At 45.2% G+C, this 25,915-nt stretch overlaps 1 protein-coding gene across 26 annotated transcripts in view; it reads right to left on the bottom strand.

Moving 5' to 3' along the window:
* The window catches only part of LOC144132256 (uncharacterized), a 317,492-nt gene that overhangs the window by 69,368 nt on the left and 222,209 nt on the right, over positions 1 to 25,915 (bottom strand). For 23 of the 26 annotated variants that reach the window (XM_077664514.1, XM_077664518.1, XM_077664524.1 and 20 more), the window contains one exon: positions 4,314 to 4,400. The exons of the other annotated variants lie outside the window; for them this stretch is intronic. In XM_077664514.1, coding sequence (XP_077520640.1) covers positions 4,314 to 4,400 — 87 coding nt within the window. The remainder of the gene's footprint in view (positions 1 to 4,313; positions 4,401 to 25,915) is intronic. 26 annotated transcript variants of the gene reach the window in all.

The following is a 25,915-nucleotide window of genomic DNA, read 5'->3' as shown; positions in this document are numbered from 1 at the left end:
CTCGTGCGGTATGCTTTTAGCACGCGCCAAGGCTTGTGCCCTCACGCGCAGCATGTCCGTTGTCAACGCGTAGCCGTTGTTCCGCACTTCCATTGAATAGCATAGCAGCTCTTCTTCTAGCTCAGGAAATTTGCCTGGCTTGCCTCGGAAAGCGCGCTTTTTGGAGCTGGTATTCTTCAACGCATCCCTTTGTCCGCACCACCGTCAGACACACTTCTCGTCCACGTTAAATTTTCTGCCCGCGGCACGCTTGCCGTGTTCAAGAGCAAACTCCACTACTTTCAGTTTAAAGCCCGCCGTGTAGCTGTTGAGGTGCTTGCCCATCGTGCAACAGTGACAATGCTCGGAGGCAGTTCATGAAAAAGTGAAGAACGACAGCACACGAGAGCAACAACTATGCCGAGCGACCACGCTAACACAACCACCAAAAAACGCATGCTTTGACAGCCAGAACAGAACAAAGTTATATCCCTGTCACACGGGCACTCTAAAGGCACTTTGAACTAATGCTCCTTTACGCTCCCAAAGGAGCACTACTTCAAGGGAGTTCGTCTGTGCTACACGGTCGCGGAACGACCTTCGCAAGAACTTTTTAGCGCCCTCATCGGCGAAAAGCGTTATTTAAATTGCAAACCTCACTGCACATGTAAATACATAAATGTCACATTTTTTTACTAAATTAGTTTTATAACCGTATTATGTTAAAGCAACGTAATTTTAACTGCAATAATGACATGATTTTCCAAGTACAGAGCATAACATCACTGTGCTGGCCACACTGAGCCCAACTCGCTCGTATATCTGGAACGAGAGTATGGCTAGGTGAGACTGCCACAAAACAAAGGATATTATATTTTAAAACGCCACTAATATTATGAAGTGAATTTATAAAACGAAAATTGAACGTTTTTTTTTTCTCATTTTATTTATGCTGTTGACTCGCTGGGAGAGAGAGTACTCCCTTGAAGCCTCAAAGGACGAACTTGAGCTGCCTAGTTTCGAAGCTCCTTTGAGCTAGGTGTCCTTTGGCGCGTCCGTGTGACAGCGCGCATTCGTCCTTAGAGTAATGGAGCATTAGTTCAAAGTACCTTTACAGTGTCCGTGTGACAGGGGTATTAGACCTGGCGATACCGATGCCGATACGGATAGCGGAAGTACAGTAGCAGAAGCTCGCGGCAGAAGAAAAGATGATTATGATGACCCGCGGCCTCGGGCGCTATCCATGGGCGGCACCTCGAAGCTCCTGTGCACATGTATTTCGAAGGCTATTCTTGCGTGTTTCCTGGAAAGTTTGGGTGCGGCCCTTACACGGCTTTTTTTTTTTTTTCAAATATATTCTTTGGGAATACGGGGTGCGGCCCTTACATGAGTGCGGCCCTTACACGCGTTTATACGGTACTTATGCAAAAGTCGGGTGTCTGCATAGGTGCGAGGGTAGCCCCTATCCTGAGCAATATTTTTCTGAGCCGCGTTGATAGACAAGTGGTGAATGAATTATCAGGAACAGTCATTCACATTTTCCGTTACGTGGATGATTTTCTGGTGTCTGGAAGGCCCCAGGATCTTGAATATGTGTCACGAGTTCTTGATGTTTTTACACAAAATGGCTCGGGACTGACGTTTACGCATGAAGTCCCCCAGCAAAATGGCTTGCAATTTCTTGATTTAAAACTGACTTTTGAACCAGACCATGTGTGTTGGCAATATTCCCCCCGAAGCGAGAAGCCCGTACTGAACTATAAGCAGGTTACCCGGACTCGATTACTGTGTCAAGTGCTGATAAAGTATTAAAAGGGGTGAAGTCCTCTGAGTGCACCTCAGATGTGCAGTCTTGTCAAAATGAAAGGAAGAGGGTGACCGTCATGCCATATGTTCACAAACTGTCGCACCGGTTTAAAAAAGTGGGGGCTAAGTACGGAGTTAATGTTCTTTTTTCAGCCCCTAATAAACTAAGTAAAGTAGGGGCTGCAGTACAAAGAAAAATCGAAGGACATAGAAAGAGGAAAGTGTGCAACATCAATCTTGTCAATCAATATGTCCAGTGCAGGACTGGCATTGTCTACCAGATCCCATTGTCATGTGGTTCTACGTACATAGGTCAGTCCGGCCGATGTATTAATGTATGCCTCATGGAACACGCCAATTCCTTGGGAAAAAAGAGACTAACCTAGCCAAGCATTGCTTCACGTGTAAATGCACTCCGTATTTTGTCGACATGGAAGTGTTGTTTGTGCACAATGATCGGCGCACAAGAGAGATAGCAGAGGCCTTCCATATCATAAGAACGACAAGCTGTTGTGTCAGCACACCTTCAGTATCCCTAACCTCCAAGGAAATGAGCCTGTTGCACAGGGGATAGCATATCGGCGATAACTGCACGAGCCTTTGATACAGTGTGTTTTTATTTGCATTTTTAAATGAGTACATCTGTGTTTGACCATGTGCATGTGCGTAGTTCTTGTGTATGTATAAATTGACCTGCTTACTTCAAATAAAATTTAGTTGTAAGACCAGCGCCTGTGTGTGTGTTCCCTTCTTTCTTCGTCCTTGTTGCTAAGCGCTGCTTTAATAATATGGAGCATTTCCAACTCGCCCAATCTGCCGTTCTTCTAAAGTACGAAACAGTGTGCGAACCATGTACCTGAAAGTGCGACTGAGGTGTCCAATGACCCGGTTTTACATACCTTCACCCAACACCTTAACAGCATGGAGTCAGCAATACAGTTTACCATTGAAGAAAAAGTCAATGGCCACCTTCCATTCCTGGATGTACTCATCTCCTGAAAGACTTCAGGACAAACCTATGTTTACAGGAAACCAACTACCTTCATTTCACTTTCGTGCACCCTGTTTTCGAAAAGCATTCCGTCATTGCCTCGCTCCTCCGCAGAAAAGAAAGGACATGCACGAAGATTAGGATGCTGACTCGTTGCACATACGCCAAGATTTGTCTGCACGCAGCTACCGAGGGCATTTTATTGACTCCGTGGAGCGCCAGCTCGCCCTTCCTGCATTGCACCCGACCCCAAGGAGCCAAAAACGGGCTTAAATTCCGTACCTCCCAGGGATCAGTGAGACACTGGCATGCATACTGCGTCGCTACGACATACAGTGCATGTGCAAGCTCGCAAACTTAGGAATGAATTGGTGCAAGTTAAGTAACCACTGAAGAAGGAAAAGTTTCCTGGTGTCGTATACACAATTCAATGTGCCGACTGCGCAGCTGTGTACATCAGCGAGTCCGGAGAATTGGTACCAAGATTTTAAGACCACCAGGATGACAATGAGGGATCGACGGGTGGCTTCGAACGCACTTGCCAAACACTCGGTATCGACCAGCCACAACATTGACGTGTCCTTGCAAAAAAAAAAAAAAATGGAACCGAGCATCACGGCTCTAGCTCGAGTTGCTGATTAACACAACAACAACAAATATGCTGAACCGTTGTGATGGCAATCTACCCCCAGTATACGCAAGATGTCTGGGATCTGACATGCGCCGTATTTAAGGCAACAATTTTCCGCTTCGCCTTCATTGTGAACAAGGCTCCCGTGTGGGAGCCGAAATGTCATTTCATCTTTCTTGTGGTTGATGCCTTTTATTGTATTTGTGAGTTATATTTTGTGAATATTTGCCGGATGCAATAACTGCCTGGGTTAATGGGTCCAATGATTGGTCCAAATGGGTCCAACTGGTCGGGTGGCTAAACACACAACTGGAACCAGCTGGTTCCAATGGTTTTTTTCTCGACTGGGATGTGATGGTGAAAGAAAGAACAGTATCCGTGTATGCAAAGTACACGCAAAGACGACCCCAGCCACTGAAGACTCATTAACGCATCGTGACATACTTTTAAGGTGGAGCTTAAGTATCAAGTATCCCTTCAAGTTTTCCACTTCCTAGCAGATAGGTGCTTTGTGTCCTGCAAAATCACTGCCTATTGCTATAATTACCACCAATCAATTTCATTCTAGGGTGCCAAATTCCGCCAAAAAACCGACTGCTGGCACACTGCTGGAACACCTGAGCTTGTTGCCACCTGACAGCATACTCAAGTGCACCTGCACTCCTCACACACATGCATCCATGCAAGTGGGTCCACTCATGCATAGCTGGTGCCAGCTTATGACTACAAATCTGATCAACTGGAACAAATGAGATCCCATGCCACAATTGCACGGCCAATTTCAAGCCAATAAGGTAGCAAACTAAGACAAACAATTAAAAGTATTCATATGAGACAATTGAATTGCTGGTGAAAATCACTCCCACAATTCATGCAAACATTTCTTTAAGGAATAGTGCTACTTACCAGCTCTTCAGTTCGCATGTCCCTTAGCATCTTCACGCAGGCATCCCAGTCGTGAACATGAAAATGACTGAAGTTGACACGCTTCCACTGCAAGAATAACAGGAGGAGGAAGCATGGTTTTACACCTGCAACGCTGCTATGCAGAGCAGAGCAACGCTGCTATGCAGTATTACAAAGATATGCCTCAAAAACTCAGGAAAAGCACCCGAGGATTTAATTGCTGAAATGTAATCATACTGTCCCGTTTGCTCTTCGTCCACGTCTTTAGCGCTCTCTATTCATTATGTCATACTATCTGCAAACTAACACAGTCAAACAGGGGCTACTAGCAAGTTTGTGCAAGTACACCTTGAGAAAAAAAAGCATTCATGCAGACAGCGCTCTCTCATGCCCTTGGTAGCCTTTTGCACTGCATTGTATGCACATTGCCTACAACTCAAAAAAGAAGGCCGCCACCGTCTGGAAGACATTGAAGTAACGAGCGTTAGCTGTTTGGTTTACTAGATGAAGAAAGTGAAGAAAAACGCACCGCTCGTCTCAAGAAACGGAATGTAATACCCTTTGAAACGGGGTGGTTTGCCACCATGCTCGGATGGATGGATAGATGGATAAGGCTGAACCCTTTAAATCGGGCGGTGGTTCAAGCCACCTAGCCATGACTTGTGAAATTTTACTCAAGTCTTGATTTTAGCCACCAGTCAGATAACCTTTGCTTGGTTACTTCTACCTGCTTAAAATCTACTTTCCTTTCACTGTCCTTAAACCCCAATGCCTTGGATGTCCCAAAGTCTCGGCTACGCATGCAGGCACACCACCTAGCAGAACGATCGCCGCCTAGCGCCATCTATGAGAGAAACTACGATGTACGTCTACCGATCGTCGAGTGGGACCCCTTCAAGATAAGTCCCAAACGAAATTTGCTTCGTTTGGGGGTCAAGGTGGGCCTAGAATTCGGCTTGCAGTGCGATATGGTAATGCCTCAATTAGTAATTGCATGTATACAATGCCTACCTATTATTTATTCGTTGTTTTATTTCTATACCACAACCCGTAGCGTTTTATTTGCCAACCAAATTCAGTATACAACTGTCCCCGGATGGGTACCCGTTGTTGTCGGAGTAAATATAGCAGAACGAATGTATGCATGTATGTCGGTCCCGTAACGGGACAGTTTTCCTACCCGTTTTAGGATATTTTTTGGTAGGAAGGGCAGAAAGGAATGAGAGGTGCAACGAATTTTAATGGCTGTCATCTTGGATTCAAGAAATCGAAACTATGCCGCTATTTCGTCCCCTGATAGCATACTCACATAGTTACACCTCTATCCACCATATTAGACAGTGGCGTCATCATTGGCATGCGGCAGGTGGTTGTTTCTACAATGCTATTGTAGATGGCGCTACAAGTCTCAATGCAATATGCGCTGTTTTCTAGTTGCAGCTACAGAAGGTGCTTTGATCTCGGGGTGATAGAAGACCTCACGAAATCTTGAAACGTGGTGAGAAGTTGCTGCCGCAGATGGCACTATGATCAAGGGCTATAGCAGACCCCATGAAATCTCGAAACGTGATGAGTAAGAGCTAACGCTCTTAAAAAGAAGCAGCATATGCCCTTCAACCAATGAAGCGAATCTATTGTTACGACACTGCAGTTAGCCCTGTAAGGTCCAGGCATTGAAAATGTTCGATAAAAGTTACAAACTTGCAAAAGTTCACTATACTACAGAACTATAAAAATATTGAAAAAAAAATTAAAGGGGCCCCTGTAAAGTTGATCAAGTATGAAGACTTTTCCTTTGTATACGAAGTATGGGACATGCGATGCCTGAATGCTTTAAGACATCGTCAGAATCTTAATATTTAATATATTAACCTCCACCAGAAATGTTCGTTTCCAACCTCAGAGAAAATGAGGTGGCAGTTAGATTGGGCACCGCTTTTACAATTGGTTGCGCATTTAGTTTGAACTTAGTTCCTTTGCACTCTTGGTCTGAGTGCTGTAAGCTTTTCACATGGCAAAAAAACTGAAAACTCATAAGGATAACGCTAGGCGCGGCAGTTTCCATTTCACTTAAAACAATCGCAGAGGCGAGCACTGTTGTTCAAACCTTGCTGAGAAGGCAGTGAAACAAAAAATACATCGTTGATATATATATAGACCAAAAATGTAAAGAGAAAAGCTGGACAGAAACCGAGTTTGCAGAGCACGGTGCCTGCTGTTAGCCTTCGAATCCTACCAACAAAAAAAACCATCGCGGAGCTTCTTCAGCCAATCTCGGCACTGGGCAAGTGACATGGGCAAGTGACATAGGCGAGTGAAACACTTTTGTCCTATCTCTTCATTTTGAATTTTCAAAGTAGAATAACTTTCGTTTGCATGCTCCTTTTCAAAATTTCGTTTTGCACCAGTCTCTGGAATACACAATGAATCCATTTAACCAGATTAACTAACACTTGTGGGGTTGCATTGGGGAGATAAGTACGTTCTCCCCACTCAGTCGCGGCTGACACGGTTCAAAGCCGCCCGGACCCCACCCCGTGATCGCGTACGCTACCGAGCGCTCGCCGACCACGGCGAGCCTTGCTCTGGGGGAACAAAGGAACGACACATTGGCTGACACAAACAGGCATTTATTGCTACAGAAACAATAACGCCAGCTAACAACAAGGTACGCTAATGAATCAAGGTCGTCCGACTCACCAGCAAGGTTCCGAGCGAATGTTCGCCCGCGCTAGGGCAAGGGATATAAACTCCGCAGGCCGGACGGGACGAGTACGGGAGCCTGTCTCCCCGTCGCTTCTTCGCCCCGCCGGCGAAGAGCGGAGCCGCGAGCGACGCGTCCGATCGCGGCGCTTATCCCAGCCCAAGAGACCCCATCTCCCGCGGGCAGGCTTCAGCAGTCTCCCGCGCAGCGACGCTGGCGCCCTCCCTTGCCAGTTAATGTAACTGACAAGGGAATCCGCTCAGCCTCGAGGTGAGACCGCCGCTGCACGGTGCCTCGCGGGAAAGCAAACTCAGGGGGCTGCAGGGCAGGTCCCCACACACTGAGGAAGACATCGCAATGCCCGTCTAAAAGAAGCACAACACCATGATTAAACTTAGCTAATTCTGATCATTTTTGATTGTTTAGGAAAAATAAAACTGCATACAGATATGCAGATGCATACAGTAAATCAAAAAGAAAATTGAAAACAATTCTATACTATGCGCTCAACCTGGCATTGTTCAGGATGTGGATTTCATCGGAAAGGTGCGCTGTAGCGACCACAGAATGGTAAGGTCTCGAATTAGCTTAGACTTGAGGAGGGAATGGAAGAAGCTAGTGAAAAAGAAGTCCATTAACGAGTTAGCGATAAGAGGGAAAATAGAGGAATTCAGGATATCACTGCAGAACCGATATTCAGCCTTAAATGAGGAAGACAATATTAGCACTTTCCTCCCCACACCTATGCCCATCGATAGCCCGCTATCGATGGTTGCAAGTTCGTATTTACGCACTTTCCAAGCGTTTACAGACAGGCTGCGTCATCTAGTACGTAATAAAGGAACTATTCTTTCAGTTTCGGTTTTTTGTTTCACGTTTTCGCCGCGCGAGGGCTTTAAACGACGTACCGAAGTTGGGTGACACTCTCCCGTTGTGTCCGTGATGGCGTCGACATCGCACGCTTCCATCGATCCCGATGCATTTGAAAGCGATGTTTTTAAGATGAAAGCAGCAGCGACTTGGAGGACAACTTCGGTTCGTCGGATTTTAGTACAGAAAGCGAAAGTGTGCTGATCCAGCCCGGAACGTCCACAGGCATCCGTCGGTAAGTTTCGGTTTTTCCGAATCGTTTCACTGTGCTCGCAAGCTGATCTGTAGATATCCTCTATCCTCCGTGTGCTGAAGGTCAGATTTCTTATCTGCAGGGCGGCAATGTCTTTCGGGAGGGACCATTTGCCGGCGGCTGCACAGAGTGTCGTGTTTTCTCCTGCACGACGAGCAGGCCTCGACCTTGGCATTGCGCTCCGGAGTGGCGCTAGGCGGTTCTCCAGAGCCGTTGATTTCTTTCTTCGATTTCTTTCTTCTTTTTTTCACTGGTGAAATCATCAGAGAGATATGAGACAATACAAATAAATATGCCTGGATGCATATTCTTGAAAAACCAACTTACGGCGAGAGAGATGGATCCTGGAGAGAAGTAACTCCGGATGAAATGCAGAAGTTCATCGGACTGCTAATCTACATGGGTATTGTGCAAGTCCCGCGTCTGCACTCATACTGGAACACGGGGAGGTTGTTCGCAGGCCTTGTACCACCGAAAGTGATGCCGAGAAGGCGATTCAAGGCATTACTGGCATTCTTGAGCGTGACGGACCCAGAGAAGACCACTGCCGCAACCCACGGGAAGCTTCACAGCGTATCATCTCTGATAAAACACATGAACGTTTCGTCTCCGCAGTTTTTTCAGCCGCATCGGTACCTGTCCGTTGACGAGAGGATGGTGAAGTCGAAAGGTCCTTCTGGAATTCGGCAGTATATGAGGGATAAAGTAATAAAATGGGGGTATAAATTGTGGGTTCTGGCTGATTCAAAAACTGGCTACACGGTTCAATTCAATGTATATACAGGAAAGCAAGAAGCGCCCAGTGCACGTGGTTTGGCATTTGATGTTGTGACGCGGCTGTGTGAGAACTACCTTGATCAGGGATACTTAATTTTTTTGGACAACTTTTACACATCAACATCTGTGTTCATCCATCCACTGGAATTCAAGACACTAGCTTGCGTTACGACCCGAAAGGATCGCCACGGTTTTTCCAGCAAAGTAAAGGACACAAAATGGGAAAAAAAAGCAGGAAGAGGAGATGTTCGATGGCTGCGGGACAAGGACGTGTTGTATCTGAAATGGAAGGATAAGCGGGTTGTCCGCATGATGTCGACAGCCCACACAGCAAACGACTATGTTCTTGCGAAACGAAGAACAGAAGTTGAAAACAAATGGACTGAAGTCTCAATCAGAAAGCCGCAACTCATAGACATGCTGGGCATGCTGGGAGTAGACAAATCGGACCAGCTTATCGGTTCCTACAACGTCCTCATGAAGTGCGTGCGCTGGTTTAAGACCCTGTTCTTCCATTGTATAGACATCGCTGTAGTCAACAGTTTTATACTGTTTGATGAGCACCGCCGACAGCATCCAGAGGTGGCAGAACTGTCAAGAATCTCGCGCTTCGACCAGTTCGCCTTCAGACTAGAACTGATTGAGCAGCTGCTGGGATTTGGTGACCGACATTCCGTACACCCCACCGTTCCTACGATTGTTCCACCAGGCGGTGCACCCCAAGGTCTTCAGCACAAGCCAAAAAAAATGGAGCGTTATAGGAACTGTAAGCTGTGCTACGAAGACAGAAAAGTTGAACAGAAAACAAATGTCTTCTGTGAGACCTGTGCTACCAATTTGTGTTTCACTACGTCGAGAAACTGTTTTGCCCATTGGCATGACACGCACCATGCCTAACGTTTTTTTTTTCCCCTCAATAAGTTCTGGACATATAAAGCTGCAATTCTGTGAAACATTGTACAGATGTCTCCTCAAGAAAATGTATATACTGAAATTTTTTTATATTTTGTGTGTATAAGGAAAGGTTGATGTTTTTGTATATTTTGTGCAGTGTTGTTTGAAATTTTTGTGCAAATTTAAAAAAAAAAATTTATTCTCCAATAAACATGTTCATTGAGACTAATACCATTGAAAAGACAATTTCCTCTCCTCAACAATGATACTATTTCCTTGAGTATCAAGCATGTTCCGTTGAAGGAACAAAAATACTTCCTATACCACCCAATACCCACTACTTTTCCCATGGCAGGAAAGTGTTAATGTCCATACAATGAACGATAATCTGACAGCTATCATTATGGAGTGCGCAGTAGAAGTAGGCGGTAGGATGGTTCGACACGATACCGGCAAGCTATCTCAGCAGACTAAAGATCTGATTAAGAAATGCCAAAGCATGAGGGCGTCTAACCCTAGAGACAGGATAGAACTAACAGAGCTATCGAAGTTAATAAACGAGTGCAAGGTAGCCGACACAAAGAAGTTCAATATGGAGAGGATCGAGCATCCTCTAAAGAACGGAGGTAGCTTGAAAGCGGTGAAGAGGAAACTAGGCAGATGTATGCGTTAACAGACAAGGAGGGCATTGTCATTAGCAAAATGGATAAGATAGTTAAAGTAGCCAAAGAGTTCTACGCAAATCTATACAGTAGTGAATGTAACCAAAGCGTTAATGAGAGAGACAGTAGCGCACAGCAATGCGTCATCCCGCCAGTAAAGTAAAGAAAGCCTTAGGAACAATGCAAAGGGGAAAAGCAGCTGGTGAAGATCAGGTAACAGCAGATCTGATGAAGGACGGAGGGGAAATTGTGCTAGAAAAACTAGCCACCGTGTCTACACAATGCCTTATGACCTTGGCCGCACCAGTAGCTTGGAAGAACGCAAACATTATCTTAATTCATAAGGAGACGCCAAGGATTTGAAAAATTACAGACTGATCAGCTTACTGTCCGCTGCCTACAAGATATTTACTAAAGTAATCGCTAATAGAGTCAGAGCAACCTTAGACTTTAAGGGGGACACGGCTGTTTGAGACGAAAAAATCACGAAAAAATTGATTTTTTGAACCTTACTTTTTCGAAAACTACAGCTTATAATCCCTAAATTCACTAGGCTTCCAGTCCCGTGGTTCAGTATTTTGAGCGCACGATCAATTTATAACATCCCTGTGAGCTGAATTCTATGCAAAAACAAAGCTTTTGTCGCGGCGCGTAGCACTTTTTCCACGTGCGCGTTCGTAGCCATCTTGGTCTCGGAAAGAGCGGCTTTTTTTCCTTCAATTTCCCGCCACAAACGGCTCTGACCGTTTGCTGGTGACGTCGAAATCTGCGCACAAATAAAAGTCCCAACGTGCGGCCCTATTCGTCGAGCTGGTGCACGTGACCAAAAAGCGTGCTGTGATTGCCTGCGCAAGGCTCCCGTCGTCTGCTCTACTCCACAAGCAACATGACGACACGTCTCTTCGTTCTTTGTGACAAGTGTGCAACGATGTCCGATCCAACAGGAAAGTTCGCCACGAGGCACAAGTTCGGCAGAAGAAAGAAGCGATCTCATTGTAACTTCCAGAAGCGTTCCATTCCTTTGGAGGGCATCAAGAACAGTACGCCGCCACCGGCAAGCGGTGCCGAAGCCGCGGACAGTGCTGAAGAAGGCCTAGCCAGCTCGTCGACGAGTTCAAGTGTTGCGGACAGCGGCCGCATTTGGCGTGACACTGCAATGTAGCAGCGTGCAGATTTGGTGCAGAGAGAGTTTGAAACACAAGAAAAACTTCAAGTTCTTGCTTCAATGCCTGCAACGACGCGAAAGCTGGATTTTCTCACTCGCACTGACGACGATGCGGTCGCATCAGTTGACATCAAGCCAGTCTTCGTTATCGTGAACTTGAACTCCGTGAACGCGATGATGTCGTGCGTAAAGTGCAAAGTGTGCGGCGGTAGCGTCACTGTAGGCAGAGGCGAACGAGAATATGGCCTCGCCATAATGATTGTTATCAGGTGTGCTTGCTGCGGTGATGTTGCGTCAGCGTGGAGTGCGCCCCGCGTGGACGGCAACCAGAAGGCCAACCCTTTTGTTGTAAACATTCTTGCTGCATGCGCGATGCAAGCCACTGGGAATCGGCAAACGGCGCTAAACGACGTTCTTGGCGCGATGAACATTTCACACCGCGGCCTTCACACCAAAACATGGCAGAGGTATGTAAAGACGAAGTTGGCGCCCGCGGCGGCTCTTGCTGCCGAGAAGCAGGCGATGCAGTGCGCGCAATCAGTTCGGGAGCTGTACAACGACATGAAGCTAGGGAATTCCGGAAACATTGCCGTGTCATACGATGGTTTCTGGATGATGCGCGGCCACTCGTACGTTGGTGTCGGCATGATCATCGAGCTCTTCACAGGGCTAGTTCTCGATTTTGTTGTGCTCGGCAACTTCTGTGCTGGTTGTGAGCATGGGCCAAAGGAAGATGATACGACGTACAAGGCTTGGAAGGAGAGCCACGCCTGCCAGAAAAACACCACTAAGAAGGCCGGTGAAATGGAAGTTGAAGCCGCCCTCATCCTTTTCGAGAGGTCACTACAACGACATAACCTGAGGTACACCACCCTACTCTCAGATGGTGACAGCCATGCTTTTCTTGCGCTACGGAAGTCAAAGTGTATGGGTACATTTCCATGGAAAAAAAACTGTACCAACCCCGTACAGAAACGGATGGGCACAAGCTTGCGAAACCTCATCACAAAACATAAAGGACCTGGATTAGGGACTTGGTGGTAAAGGCAAACTGACCGCTGACCTAGTTGCAAAGCTGACGCGGTACTATGGCCGGGCCCTGAAGACTCACAAAGGTGATGTGCAGGGAATGAAGAAAGCCGTGATGGCCACTCATCATCACACAACGTCAAATGACCTGGTGTCAGACCACACCCAATGCCCGCCAGGACCGAGCTCATGGTGCCGCCAAAATGCAGCAAGCGCTAAGGGCGAGACAGCTCCTAAGCACCGCTACAATCTGCCTCCATACATCTGTGAGGCCCTGTTGCCCATTTATGAGCGCCTTTCCGACGAGAGACTTCTCGGGCGATGCCAAAGGGGCAGTACTCAGAACAGCAATGAGTCCCTTCACTCCTTGATATGGGCATTGGCTCCGAAGAAAAAGCATGCCTCCCTGTTCACTGTACAAGCTGCAGTGGCTGAGGCTGTGATGAAATTCAGTGCTGGCTATGAGAGGACATCCGCACCAATACTGAAAGAGCTGCACCTCAACCCTGGAGCACTGAGCACGAAGCGCATGGCGGAGAAAGATCACTGCCGAGCAGTGGCATCTGCAAAGAAGCGCAAAACCACTTTAAACATGCAGCATGCTTTCAAAAAGCGTCATTTGGGTGGCTGTAATCAAACTGACTACATTTTTGGAGGCTTTTAGCTACGTAGGATTCAATATATGGCACTATTTTTTCTGCATTTTTGATTACAAGTGGGTTTATTTCTTTTTTCTCGTTTTCTCAAAACACACATTTTTGACTTCTTGCTCATTTGCGGAAGCGATACCTCAGCCCTCAAGGTAGGTAGAACCATAATTTTTGTTGTGGAATGTAGCTAAGAGTGCAGAGCACACAATGCTAGGAGCAGATTTTGGAATTTGGGTAAAATTTAGCAGTTCTGCTCTATATCAGACAATACGGTACCCACGTTTTGAACAGTGAACTTTGGATCGCTCTAGCATCGCTAATATTTGTTACATCAAAAAAGTACTCCTAACATTGTATTCCCAATGCTTTCTAGTACCTAGCCATATGTTATTATCAATTTCATTGTTTCTGCAAATTATGAACCATTAATTTCACATATCTTCTTAAGTAATTGACCTATTGAAAAATAAATTATATATTTGAAACCAGTGCAAGAAACTGAATAAGACTGGCAAATTTAATCAAATTTGGCCAGAAAATAAAAAAATAGCTTTAAGAGCCATGTCCCCCCTTAATCAACCAAATGATCAGGCAGTCTTTCGTAAAGGATATTCCACAATAGATCATATTCACACTATTAATCAGGCGATAAAGAAATGCACAGAATATAACCAACCCTATACATATTTATAGCCTTCACTGATTACGAGAAACCATTTGACTCAGTGGAAACCTCAGCAGTCATACAGGCATTGCGGAATCAGGGTGTAGATGAGCCTTATGTCAAAATACTGGAAGATATATGTATAGCAACTGCACAGCTACCATAGTCCTTCATAAAGTCAGCAATAAAATTCTAATAAGGAAGGGCGTCGGGCAGGGAGACACGATCCCGACAATGTTATTCACCACCTGCTTACAGGAGGTATTCCGAGGCCTGAATTGGAAACAGTTGGGGATAAGAGTTAATGGAGAGTACATAAATTATCTGCAATTCACTGATGACATTGCCTTGCTATGTCACTCAGGAGATGAACTGCAAATCATGATCAATGAGTACGACAGACGGAGCAGTACGGTGGGTCTAGAAATTAACATGCAGAAAACCAAAGTAATGTTCAACAGTCTAGCAAGGGAACAGCAGTTCACAATTGGCAGCGAGGTGCCTGAAGTGGTAAGCGAATACGTCTACTTAGGGCAGGTATTGACCTCTGATCCGGATCATGAGAGGGAAATAGAAGAATAAGAATGGAGTGGAGCACATATGGCAGGTTGTCTTAGATCATGAATAACAGTTTACCAATATCCCTCAAGAGAAAAGTGTACAACAGCTGTATCTTGCCGGTACTCACCTACGGGGAAGAAACGTGGAGGTTAACGAAAAGGGTTCAGCTTAAGTTAAGGACAACGCAGCGAGCCATGGAAAGAAAAATGATAGGTGTAACGTTAAGATCCGGAAGCAGGCGGATTGGGTGAGAGAACAAATGCGGGTTAATGACATCCTTGTCGAAATCAAGAGGAAGAAAAGGGCTTGGGCAGGGCATGTGATGCGAAGGCAAGACAAGGTGGTCCTTAAGGGTAAAGGAGTGGATTCCAATAGAAGGCAAGCATAGCAGGGGGCGGCTGAAGGCTAGGTGGGCGGATGAGATTAAGAACTCCGCAGGCATTGGGGTGGGTGCAGCTGGCAAAGAACCAGGTTAATTGGAGAGACATGGGAGAGGTCTTTGCCCTGCAGTGGGTGTAGTCAGGCTGATGATGATGATCTCTGCCAATGCAGCGTTACAAACAAGAAAATCTTGGGCTGCTTTGCCATCAGGGCTAGCTTTTGTGTCTATTTTGCAGCTGCAGGCCTCCTGCGACTGGCACTCTGAACTTGCTTTGGTAAATACGTTGTAGGAAAAGGCCATTTCTGCAACCTTGTCAAAAACTGATGTGGTTGTGTGATCAAAAATTAAGATTATTCACATATTTACACTCTGCATGATGGTGATACACTGGGCATTGCAGGGTTACTCGTCTTGCACTTTCTAACCACTTGCGAAGCCCTGCTATCCATTGCAAACTGAGTGGCCCCATCGTGAGGATAGGTTGGTATTGCAATTTAAAGAGCCTCCTCAAAAGAGCATATGCCTCTCGTGCTGCCCACTTGTCTGCCTTGAGCCTTGTCCCAAGTCACGGGACAGTTTGTTCTCTAACATTTATTGCTTAGTTCACCCCCTGCAGTTAAGATAAAAAATGGAGGTGGTCTAGTCTAAGCGGATCGGCATAGAATTTCATTAGTTAGGCACATATGTGCTGTTCCTGAATATGTAGCGATCAATTTTAGACTACAATACTGCTTCTACAGAAAGTGAATGCTCTGGTTAGCTACACTTGCCACAAGACATAATGTAAGCCAACGACAAGCAGTACTTGGCTTTGCAAGGCTACTATGTAATGTAGAAGGACAGCAGACTGGGCGAGTTGGTGTTCCATGGTAACAAGAAAATTCAAACAGCGCTAGACAACAAGATGAGAAAGAGGAGGAGACAAACATGGCGCCATGTTTGTCCTCTTTTTGGTCCTGTTGCCTAGCGCTGTTTGAATTTTCTTGTTACTATGTAATGGTCCTCATGAGAACAAATTTCTGCTATATCACGCAAAAGGATTACTCTCAGTACATAAACTGCGCTGCAATTACTTGCTCATTATCAATGTTACAACACAAACTAAGCTAGTATATGGCTACTCCCCGCAGAGGTGGACAACTTTAACATATCCACAACTGTCAACCTAAAAAGGTGTACTTTTTAAGACTTGAAAAGATATATATATATATATATATATATATATATATATATATATATATATATATATATATATATATATATATATATATATATATATATATATTACCACATTTTGTTGTCCACACTACACCACTACACTAAAAAAATTCTCAGGCTGCCCTGCTGTTTCATGCTTATTATATCGCTAAATTTATTTTTATAACAAAAGAAGGGATCTGTGGCAAATGTGTTCCATTTAGAACCACAAGAGCTGTGGATGTAAATTGAAAAAGACTCCTCATTCTACATTTTCGAAGCCCGAACTTTGCCCTTAGTAGACACGCTTAAGAAAGTGTTGATGCCAAACTCGCAACATAAAATGGTATAGTTCCTAGTGTAATGTTAAGATTTACAATGACTAGCATTGCTTACATTAGGTTATCCTACAACTTCTGCAAGATTAAAACATATGAAGAATTCAATGCTGATGTTGACAACGAGCCTGTTATAGAGAGAGGATTTATTGATAGGTCGCGGCGATCAACACAGGCAGCAGTCAGGGCACAGCAGGACAGAACAGCCAGCCGAAGGCATCAGCTTTAGTGCGAGACTCGCGCCCTCCGACCAGTGATGGCGATGAAGCACGGTAGTGCTGAGTAGTCCTCGTCTTCTTACAATGGCCCCGATGGAAAGAATTAGCCATCCTGGCGAATTCAGGTGAAGAGACGACCATCAGAGCTTAAGGCGGCTAACATGGGCAGCCTCGCAACCACAGCAGTGGTGGTTTGAGAAAGGCTCAATGAGGTAGTTGACGGGAGACATACGTTGAACGCCTCAGTAATGGCCAAGGTAAATGGTGCAAAATTTGCTGTTGGCAAGAACCCAAAGTCAGCAGAGAATATCGGAAAAGGCATGGAATTGTCGTGCTGGTCTTTGCAGTAGCCTTGGGTGCCGGAAGTAATGGTGCGGGCCGGAAGACGGTCAGTATTGTACGCAAAAGTGACAAATAGTAGCACCTGGTCGCAGTTGGAGTGGTGAGAGGTCATATACATTGCGAGTCTGTGCTCCTGAGGCGATGCACGAGGTCATGCTTTGGCCTCGTGTTTGTTGGGTTGAGCATCTGCAAAGCAAGGAAAATGCACGGCCAGTAACAGCCAACCCTCCAGTGAACCACCGCACCCGTACACTTCCAGCATTGCATACACTGGACGCATAGACGCGCCGCAGAGCTATCAGGAGAGCTCCATGACCCTGGCACGCCGTACTGCACCAATACGCGCAGACACACTGCGAGTGCTCCCCTCTAGGCTCGAACAAAAAACAGAGTAGAAACAGGGATAACAAAGAACACGGGACAGGCGCTGAGTTCCAGACTGCCTCTAGGCTGCTAGGCTGCTTCATATATATTGTCATGTCTCCACACTGACAAGAACTCTCCACAAAAACAGAAAGTTGGGCTAGTTGGTGTAGATGCTATGGTCAGCAATAGCAAAGGTACCGTTCTGGACCTGTTTTTCAGAGCCAAGACCCATAAGCCAGATGTTCCCTTTAGTGCAACTGTTTTGGAGCGGGACACTTGGCAGCATGCTGTTTCCGGATATCTTTAGCGTCATCTGGGTTCTCTCAGGTTGCCCGACCCATTTTTGGTGGATAACTCTACAGATGTTGTGAAGTTCCTGACACAGGTACAGGAAAAGAAACATTTCGCCTTCACCATAGATGTCGAAGATTTAATTTACTCTTTGCCCCATGCTCAGCTTACGAATTATGTGAAGTGTTGTGTTGGGTTTTATGGCACATAGGCAACTGAGGCCATCATGCGCCAAGAACAAGGTATAGGAAAAGTCTTTTGTTGAATATTATAGAAATGTGTGTTAGTGTTGTGTTGGGTTTTATGGCACATAGGCAGCTAAGGCCATCATGTGCCAAGCTCAAGGTATAGAATTCATTGTCTGTAGAATGTTTAGGAATATGAAAAATCGTTGGTGGTGTAGATGGCCTAAAAATATTGAACTGCCTAGTAATAACAGAGAAGAAGAAATCAGAAAATAGCTAATGGTAAAAGCCCCAGAGAAGGTCAGGTAGCCTCAGCAGCTATCCTTGGCTGGGCAAGGGTCCTGAGGCTCCCAACCAATGAAATAAAAAGCCTCAGCCTTCTTCTCAGGAATGAGAAAGTGGCTGAGGTGTACCATGTACTAAAGCAAACCAGTGGCTCAAGATTAAGTTTTTCGAGTACCCCTGCTTCTTTTAAAAAGCTAAAAACAGAATGCTAACGTTTTCTAAAACTATATCTTCTAAATTGGCTTGTGCTCTAAAAATTTCCCACTCTGCTAAATGCAGCTTCCAACGTCGCAGCTTAGTTTGAATGATTTCTGGTGCTGATGTCAAACTTCTTAATACAGGAAGGTGATCGCTGCCATATGGGTTGTCGATAACATCCCATTTAAAACGCCAAATATTATCTTGTACGTAGATGATACAAATGTATTTTTTAGTGGAGGCGATCTTTTGAATGTAATGAATATGGCAAATGAGTGGCTTCAAGTACTTGAAACCTGGTTATCATCAAATTAACCCTTCACATAGAAAAAACCAGTTACGTAATATTTAGAGCGAGGAATAAGGCAACAGACAGTAGTGTAAAGTTAACTTTTCAGGACCTTCATATAACTAGAGTGGATATGCAAAAATTTTTGGGAGTGTATTTCCATGAACACATGAGCTGGGCACAACATGTATCGAAACTGTGCATAAATGCTTCAAGAACCATTGGACTCCTCAGCAAGTTAAGGCTTATTCTTCCGGCATGGTTTAAACAGAAACTCTATTGCGCGATGATCTTCTCCCGTTTATACTACTGCATTTTAGTGTGAGGCAGCACAGGTAAGAGCAATCTTGAAAAACTGCATGTTCTGCAAAAGAAATACATTCGGTTTACAGAAAACAAATCGCGATATGAACATGCGTCCCCACTGTTTCCTAAATATAAAATTTTGCCTATTACGAATGTTTACCAGCAAAGCATGGCGAATTACCTGTATCTTAAAATAAAATCCCATGGCACAAGCTTTGTTAACAGATACAAACGACCAGACTGTGGTTATGTTTTGAGAGATGAAAAATACGTGAAACAAGGGGCTAGAACTAGGTACGGAGAACAATCAATAGATTATCAGCTACCATTATTACTAAACACATTTCCAGAAATAGTTACCATCGCATCTGAGACCAAAACACGCTACTCCTTTAAAAGGCGAGTGAAAGAAGTACTATTGCGAAATGCCGCACAGTAACACCAATATGGCCACCAAACTATGCCATGAGGGCGTTGTTTCACAGTTCCGAAGTCCAAAACGCACACTTGTAAGAAAGAAGCAAAAAAGGCAACCAAAACGATTCGGCTGATATCGCAAATTAACACGGAACCACATCTCGCTTTCACTTGCAGTCTTGTTATTAATCCATACCCTTATCACCTGTGCAAACCAAACCCTATTTATTTATGCTTCCTGTAGATGTTGTCAAAGAAAATGTGCAATTGTATTGTTGGTTGTCCGTTTTTTCGTGCAGATATACTGCTTTGCCTGTATTACTTATATATATGTTTTTTTTTTTCAAAACTTGTCGCGTTTGGCTGCCCATTATATTTTCCTTTTCGAAACTTGTCGCGTTTGATCTTCTGTAAAACTGGTGTCAGACAGTTCTGTTTATCGCCATCTAGAATCTACTGCCACTGTACGCTGCCGCGCTGCGCACGTGAAGGTCACGAGGCCATGTCAGGCGCCATATGACGCCTTTTGCCTCTGGAACCTCAGCAGATGTAATCACGAAATGAATCCTATATGCACTGCAATTCTGCTGAAATAAACTCACCTTATAAAAAAAAATAGTTAAAAACAGATGGTGAACTAAAAGACAAATCTAAACAGCTCATATTGCTTGAGGTTGGAGAGGAGTATGTGGCCTTTTCCGTGTTTAAAAGACATATATTGTTTGTGAGAATAAAATCTTCCGATTGTTTGCCCCCCTAGAGTCGCAGCGCTCGCTTCCCCAAAAAGGGGAGTGAGCGTTAAAATCCCCAACTACCAGATATGGCGCTAGAAGTTCATCTATCAGTTCTTGTAAATCATGAACTGCTATTGTAAAATGTCGAGGAATGTATACGGAACAGATTGTTAGTATTTTGTGGCTGATGATGCTGACTGCAACCGCCCCAAGTTTTGTTTCGAGCTTGATTTCTTGAGGAGGGATGCCACTTTGAACGACAATCGCGATGCCTCCCGAGAGTCGATTTGCCTGCTCTCGATCACGTCTAAAAGTTTTATAATGTTTTGGGATATCCACACGTTGTGGACCAAGATTGGTCTCCTGAAGACATAAAACTATGGGGAACATACACCTTAAAATATGTGCTATGTCACTGTAATTCCGCATAAGTCCTCAATTAAAAAAGCCATGTTTATGTTTTTGAGAGGAAATGAAAGGGGAATTACTATGTGGTGGGCCCGTTATAAGGGGCCAGTCTTTTTTCCGCTCAAGAAAGCTGTTCCGTCGCTGTAAAGCGGACGGACTGGTGGTTACATCCATCACCTCGGCAGAGGTGCTGGAGGACTGCGCAGCCGCGGTTGTGTTAGTAGTTTCAGGCCTCCCCTGATGAGGGGAAATCTTGCGGGATGCAGACCCATTGTCCGGCGCTCCTTGCTTTATCAATGGCAGGGCAGCTTTCGCTGTTCCTGCCTGGGACGTGGATGGCCCTGCCATAGGCTCGGTGGGAGTGGCCTCGGCAAGTGCCGGAGTGCTGAGTGTGCTATGCCCCTGCGCACCACATCAGCGAAGTTGTGTTTTGCTGTGAAAGAGAATGTGTTTGTAAGTGCAAAAAAATGTGTTTGTAAACGCAAAACGCCTTCTCGCTTCTTTAAATGAAATGTTTTCCCTTGTCTTTATGCTGATTATCTCTTTTTCTTTCTTCCACGACGGACACGCCCTGGAGTATGCAGCATGGTCTCCTTCACAGTTTTCACAGCGCGGGACTGCATCACATCCATCAGACTGGTGATCATTCGAAGCATATTTTGCGCAAGTTTTGCGAACGCGGCAGCTCTGTGAGCCATGGCCGAACCTTTGACAGTTGAAACATCTGCGAGGGTTGGGTATGTATGGTCTTACGTTGACTTTCAGATATCCCACGTCGATTGTGTCGGGCAAAGTGTTGGTGTTAAACGTGAGGATCAAGCGTTTAGTGTCTATTTCCTTATTGTTCTTCCGGATTTTGATTCGGTGGACATCTATGACGTCTTGGTCGGTGAGCATTTCGAACATTTCTGTTTCAGTGAAGTGAACAAAATCACTTTCGGATATTACGCCTCGGGCAATGTTGAGTGCGCGATCAGAAGTCAAGAAGACGGGGATTTCCCCTATGTAGAGGCCCTCAAACGTTAATACTACCTAGTGAACACATACACAAATTGTTGAAACGGCTACTAGTAGAAGCCTTAAAGAGAGCTGGGTAACCTCAGTAGCTTTCCTTGGCTGTGCAAGGATATTGAGGCTCGCAACCAATCAATATAAAAGCCTCAGCCTTCTTCTCAGGCATGAGAAAGTGGCTGAGGTGTACTAAAATTGAAACAGACCAGTGGGTAAAAAATTTAGAGTCTCTTGAGAAATCCAGTTTCGTTAAGAAAGCTAAAGACACGTGATATATCAACAACTGCATCATCTCCTAAAAGCAGTGCGGAATGAAAAGGAATGTATTCATTATAAAACTGAGTAAAGTACTTTTTCTTTAGTTTTTCCAGCTTTGCACAAGAAATTAATATGTGGCTAACCGTAACTTCATGTCCACATTTTTCGCAGACAGGTTGATCATGTTTTGTCAGTAGGAAATTGTGTGCGAGGTGCGCGTGTCCTAGACGAAGACGGTACACAATCACTTCCTTAAAACGTTTCTAGTGGGTGCAGGACCTCCATTCACCTATAGCTGGTTTTACATTGTGTAATTTGTTATTTACTTCATTGTTCGACGTGGGCTGCCATTTCTGTCTTATTTTACGACGAATTAAGTTAATGCAGTCTTTGAACGATATATTTACTTCTTTTACATGCTGATAACGAGCTTGAGCAGCACAGAAGTCTGCTCTTTCATTGCCTTTAATTCCGGTATGGCTTGGTACCCAGCAGAGTTTTACGTTTTGTCCTTTAGCTGTGGTTATTACTATGTTGTGTATGATATCACCAAGTATAGGAGTGATTGCATTTCTAGAGTGAAGGGCTGTAAGCACGTTTAGCGAGTCCGTGTATATAATACTGTTCGTGAGGTTCTCGTTCACTATTTTTTGTATGGCTCCAGAGGTCGCGTAACACTCGGCAGTGAAAATGGACGCACAATGCGCAAGCCGTGCTCTTTCAATCCAATTCCCTTCTACCACTGCGCTTCCTATGCTGGCATCTGTTTTTGAACCATCTGTATAAAAATATGTTCTAAGAGGACCTTGGTGTAGGCTAGTTGGTTCATGCTGCTACGACACAGACTGACAAAGCGCAACGGAACTAGGACAAGTAGAAGAAACACGAAACACAGGACAGGCGCTTCCTGTGTTTCGTGTTTCTTCTACTCGCCAGCGCCTGTCCTGTGTTTCGTGTTCCTTCTACTCGTCCTAGTTCCGTTGCGCTTTGTAAGTCTGTGTCGTAGCTGTATAAAAAGCTCTGAAAGTACTGTACTTTTCCTCCAGTGCAAGAAATTCTTGCGTGATATGTTGTTGCGGAGTTTGTTTCTTCCGGAAGTGTGTAAGAGTAAAGTCGCAGATTGCAGAGAAATTGTGCCATGGAGGTAGCACGTCTCGTCTTTGCGCAAAACCAGGTAATGTGCTTAGGACGCCAAGATTCTGGCACCTCTCCTCAAACCGCAAGAGCAATGGACTGGTAGCTTGAGGTTTGTTGTTATAGAGCGTTCAAGATGGGCACGTCGTAGCTATATGGTAACAGATGTTTTTGTAGGGAACGGATTTTTAGAATGTACGAGCAGGTAAACATGGTTCTTCTGCTGTAAGTGATGGATCATTAGTTTCTACATGTAGGCTGTTTAAAGGTGATGTTCGGTATGCACCAATAGAGAGACGTAAATCTAAATTAAGCACTGATCCAGTCTTTTAAGACACGATGGTCTCCCTGGCCCATATAGTATACATCCATAATCTAAGGTAGAGTGTACCATAGCGTGATAAATCTGCAATAGACGTGTGCTGTCAGTGCCCCAACATTTGCGTGACAGTACCTTGATTTTATTTAGGGATCCGGAGGCTTTCTTTTTCAGTGCGTTCATTTGGGGCAGGAACGTGAGTTTTTTATCAAAGGTTATCCCATCCCATTTAGCATCCCATTTAAAATCGTTAAAAACAGATGGTTAACTAAAAGACAAATCTAAACAGCTCATGAGAGCAGAAAGTTGGGCGAGTTGGTTGAAATGCATACTGAAGAAGTTGGCGCGGAAAAACGAGGACAAGCGAGACAAACAAAGACGAGCACTCGTCTTTGTTTGTCTCGCTTGTCCTCGTTTTTCCGCGCCAACTTCTTCAGTATGCTAAACAGCTCATATTGCCCGAGGTTGGAGAGGAGTATGTGGCCTTTTCCGTGTTTAAAAGACATATATTGTTTGTCAGAATAAAATCTTCGATTGTTTGCCCCTAGAGTCGCAGCGCTCGCTTTTCCAAAAAGGGGAGTGAGCGTTAAAATCCCCAACTACCAGATATGGTGCTAGAAGTTCATCTATCAGTTCTTGTAAATCATGAACTGCTATTGTAAAATGTCGAGGAATGTATATGGAACAGATTGTTAGTATTTTGTGGCTGATGATGCTGACTGCAACCGCCCCAAGTTTTGTATTGAGCTTGATTTCTCGAGCAGAGACGCCGCTTTGGACGACAATTGTGACGCCTCCTGAGAGTCGATTTGCCTGTTCGCGATCGTGTCTAAAATTTTTATATTGTTTCAGGGTATGCACATGCTGTGGACCAAAATTGGTCTCCTGAAGACAAAACTATGGGTAACATTGACCCTAAAATATGTGTTATGTCACTGTAATTCCACATAAGTCCTCTACAATTCCAAAGAATTAAAAAAGCCATGTTTATGCTTTTGAGAGGAAATGAAAGGGGATTTATTTAGGTGGTGGGCCCGTTATGAGGGGCTTGTTTTTTTTTTTCGCTCAAGAGAGCTGTTCCGCCGCTGCAGAGTGGGCGGATTGGGGGTTAAATTCATCGCCTCGCCAGAAGTGCTGGAGGACCGCGGAGAAGTCGCGGTTGTGTTAGTTTGAGGCCTTTCCTAACGGGGGAAGTCCAGCGGGATGCCGACCCATGCACCGGTGCTCCCTGCTTTGGCAATGCCATAGGCCCTGCCATAAGGCTCTGTGAGAGCGGCCTCGGCAGGTGCTGGAGTGCTGTGTGGTGCTACGCCCCTGCGCGCCACATCAGCAAAGTTTTGCTTTGCTGTGAAGGAGAATGTGTTTGTAAGCGCAAAACGCCTTCTCGCTTCTTTAAATGAAGTGTTTTCCTTTGTCTTTATGGTGCTTATCTCTTTTTCTTTCTTCCAGGACGGGCACGCCCTGGAGTATGTAGCATGGTCTCCTTCACAGTTTGCACAGCGCGGGTCTGCGTCACATTCATCAGAATGGTGGTCCTTCGAAGCACATTTTGCGCAGGTTTTGCGACCGCGGCAACTCTGTGAGCTGTGGCCGAACCTATGAAAATTAAAACATCTACGAGGGTTGGGTATGTATGGTCTTACATTGACTTTCAAATATCCCCCGTCGATTGTGTCGGGCAATGTGCTGGTGTTGAAAGTAAGGATCAAGTGCTTTGTGTCTATTTCTTTATTGTCCTTCCGGATCTTGATTCGGTGCACATCTATGAGGTCTTGGTCGTTGAGCCCTTCGAGCATTTCTTTTTCAGTGATATGTACAAAATCAGCTTCTGATGTTACACATCGGACAGTGCTCAGTAATTGATGGGAAGTCATGGAGACAGGAATTTCCCCTATGGTCGTTAGGTTTGAAAGCGTAGTGTGTTGGACATTGTCGCACAGTTCAAGCAATAAATCGCCGCTGGCCATTTTTGAGAGCTTATAGCCAATGCCTAAGGTTTCTGTCAAGCACTTTGACACACGGAAGGGGGATATTATTTTGCCTGCTTATCTTCTTCTTCAGTGTGGATCACATGATATTTGGGAAAAGCTACTTTTCTTTTTTGAAAAAGTTATCTGCCTCTTTCTGTCCTCTTTTGAGAGAGCGATCTGGTTTTGAAAGGAGGGGAGCCATACAAAAATTTAGTTTTTCAGTCATGGTGCCAGCCACCCACCATGGAGCACAACAAGGGGACGGGACAGGAACTTGAAAAGCAGTCCTGCCCAAGCCAGCTGTACACCTCACTGTAACCAAATATGACGCAACTGAGGGTAGTTGGTCACACAAGGTTAACCCTCACCGCCAGAAAAAATGGTAAAACCAAGAAGCGAGTAGGAGACAGGAGAGTTGTGAGACAGAGATAGGAAAGTGGAAGATGGAGAGGACAGGAAAAAGCGACTGCCGATTTCCCTCGGACGGGTCAGGCCGGAGGTGCCGTCTACAGGAAGCAGGGGCCAAAGTGGTGTGTTGCCTCCGCCGAGGAGTCTTAAAGGTCCAAACACTCGGCATCAGCTCAACCACCAGGAACCCCTTTACACCGGACACGGCAATGCCACACATGGCTAGGTGCAGGTGCTCGGGTCCGTGGTGATGCCCTGTTCACCATCATCCCCCTGCGGGGATGTCCCTGCGGATGCTCGGGAACCCTGTGGTGTCG

This window comes from Amblyomma americanum, chromosome 5 (genome assembly GCF_052857255.1).
Source record: "Amblyomma americanum isolate KBUSLIRL-KWMA chromosome 5, ASM5285725v1, whole genome shotgun sequence".
NCBI lineage: Eukaryota > Metazoa > Arthropoda > Arachnida > Ixodida > Ixodidae > Amblyomma > Amblyomma americanum.
This window is presented reverse-complemented; position numbering and strand designations above follow the sequence as displayed.